At 44.2% G+C, this 2,788-nt stretch overlaps 1 protein-coding gene across 1 annotated transcript; it reads left to right on the top strand.

The window, feature by feature from the left end:
* Positions 1-234: 234 nt before the first annotated feature.
* On the top strand, positions 235-996 carry LOC136070114 (uncharacterized). Its single transcript, XM_065779542.1, has 2 exons — positions 235-407; positions 498-996. Exons 1-2 carry the CDS (start codon positions 235-237, stop codon positions 994-996), a joined length of 672 nt encoding a protein of 223 aa, XP_065635614.1.
* Positions 997-2,788: the final 1,792 nt, after the last annotated feature.

Raw genomic sequence — 2,788 nt, 5'->3', positions numbered from 1 at the left:
TAACCCTACAATCGGCGCCGTCTGTGGGGAAAGCTTGAGCGAAAGTGGAAGCAACAGTTGATAATGGCTAAACCAGGGCAACAACCAACAGAATCTAGGGCATCCTAACACGTAGACCCTTTTCTCAATTTGGAGCAGAGACAAGATCGTGAAGGTAGTGTGCATATTACGTATACTGATCGAAGCCAGTCACATGGCGGAAGTCACGTATCTTATGCAGAGAAGAACCAAAACATGCAACTAGAAATCGAAAGGCTAAAGAGAGAGTTACACCATGTAAAGAGGAAACGGATTTCTTCATATTCTGATGAAAGTTCTGATGACGAGCAGGACGTCACTTACAAGCAGAGATCTCGAACACCAGTCAGTGAACCCTTTTCCTATGAAGAAGAGCATCATCGCAAGAGGCAACCTTGAAGCCCATCACGTGGAGGTGTAGGGAACGATGCTATGAGTAAGGCTTTGAATCAAATCTCTAGGTCACCTTTCACATGCAGGATTGAAGAAGCAAAGCTCCCTCGTCGCTTTCATCAGCCGACGTTCACTATCTATAATGGTAAAACAGACCCTGTGGAGTATGTGAGCCACTTTAATCAAAGGATGACTATCTACTCCAGGGATAAAGCTTTAATGTGCAAGGTTTTCTCATCCAGTCTTGGACCAGTTGCAATGAGATGGTTTGACAACTTGGAAGCAAACTCCATCAGTTCCTTTAAGGAGCTCACTCAAGCATTTGGTTCCAGTTTTGTCACATGCCGAAGAGTAGCCAGGCCCTTATCTTCACTGTTATCCTTAAGCATGCAAGAGGGTGAGACCTTGAAAACTTATTCAGATAGGTACTGGGAGATGTTTAATGATATGGAGGGCAATTTCGATGGAATGGCCCTTAGCACGTTTAAGCTCGGCCTCCCCACTGACCATGGTTTAAGGAAATCCTTAATTGGTAAGCCAGTTACTAACATGCGTCAGCTCATGGATCGTATTAAAAAGTATTAAATAGTCGAAGAAGATCAACAACAAGGGAAGGAAAAGGATAAGGTTATCCCCTAAGAGAGGAAGGATTTCAAGTCGGATCGTTACAATAACAGTAAACTGCGGAGAGATTTTGCTGGGCAGTCAGGATCAACAAATCCTCAAGCAGTCAACACTGTATTCAAAGAGCCAGTACACCAAGTTTTGAAAAAAATTAAGAATGAACCATTATTTAAGTGGCCGAATAAGATGGTGGGAAACCCTAAGAGGCGTAATCATAATCTCTATTGCCAGTACCATCAAAACCATGGGCATACCACTGAGGATTGCAGGAGCTTGTGGGATCATTTGGACCAACTAGTCCGCAAAGGTAAATTGAGGCACCTCCTGCACCACTCTAATGGTCGAGGAGGTCAGATGAGCTCAGAGCCCCGAAGAGATGACCCTTCAAAGCCTCCATTGGGAACTATCAATGTCATCTTCGCAGCACCGGGGAGAACAAGATCCTAACCATCCAAAGTTATGTCAGTAGCCCGGTTACCTACAGGGAACTTTGGCCAAGGTCCAAAGAGAGCTAAACCGGATACTCAACCGGTTTTAGGGTTCTCAGACGAAGATAAGATTGGAACCATCTAACCCTATGATGATGCTTTAGTAATCACCCTTAGAATTGGAAGGTATGACGTGAGGAGGGTAATGGTGGACCAGGGTAGTGCTGTAGAGATAATGTACCCTGATCTCTACAAGGGGCTGAACCTAAAACCTAGTGACTTAACACCATACAATTCTCCTCTAGTTAGTTTTGAAGGAAGAGTCGTCACCCCGAAGGGCCAGATACGATTACCCGTACAGACTGGCTCAGAGGTAGTGGAGGTGGATTTCATTGTTGTAGACGTGTATTCCCCCTATATGGCAATTGTAGCCAGACCTTGGCTTCATACGCCAGGGGCTGTTTCCTCTACTTTGCATCAGAAAGTTAAATATCCATCCAAAGGACAGGTTTGTGAAATCCAAGGAGATCAATCTGTGGCCAGACAATGCTTAGTGGCCGCCATTCAGTATAAGCCCGAAACTGAGTCCTCGACCAAGGCCGAAAGGGGTTTATAGCAGTTAAAACATCGAGTATCGCTCGCCGAAGATCTAGACAAGGGCGCTAGATGAAAAGATTTAGTTCTTTCAGGTCGGATCTCAGTTGCCTCTTCAAGATAAAGAATAGCTAATAGAGTTCCTTAAAAGAAATCTTGATGTATTTTCCTGGAATGCTTACAAAGCCCCAGGGGTGAATCCCAAATTCATCTACCACCATCTGAAAGTCAACCCATTGATTATCCCCAAGAAGCAGCCTCCTCGGCGCCCATCTAAGGAACATGTAGATGCAATGAGAGAAAAAGTAACAAAGCTTAAACAAGCTGGAGCTATTAAAGAAGTTTTTTATCTGGAGTGGTTAGCAAATACTGTGGTGGTGAAGAAGAAGAACGGGAAATGGCAAGTCTGTGTAGACTTCACTGACTTAAATAAGGCTTGTCCTAAGGATCCATTCCTCATGCCAAAAATTGATCAGCTAGTAGATGCCACTATCGGCCATCCTCGAATGAGTTTCTTAGATACTTTCCAAGGCTACCACCAAATACCATTAGCCCCAAATGACCAGGAGAAGACTACTTTTGTCACCCCTATCGGGAACTACCATTATAAAGTGATGCCATTTGGTTTGAAAGACGCGGGATCTACCTACCAAAGAATGATGACGAGGATGTTTGAGTCACAGCTGGGTAAAAGTATCGAAGTTTATATAGATGACATGGTGGTGAAAAGC

The sequence above is a fragment of the Quercus suber genome, unplaced genomic scaffold (assembly GCF_002906115.3).
Source record: "Quercus suber isolate HL8 unplaced genomic scaffold, Cork oak 2.0 scaffold_211, whole genome shotgun sequence".
Taxonomy (NCBI): domain Eukaryota; kingdom Viridiplantae; phylum Streptophyta; class Magnoliopsida; order Fagales; family Fagaceae; genus Quercus; species Quercus suber.
The sequence above is the reverse complement of the archived record's forward strand: the minus strand, read 5'-3'. Positions and strand labels throughout refer to the sequence as shown.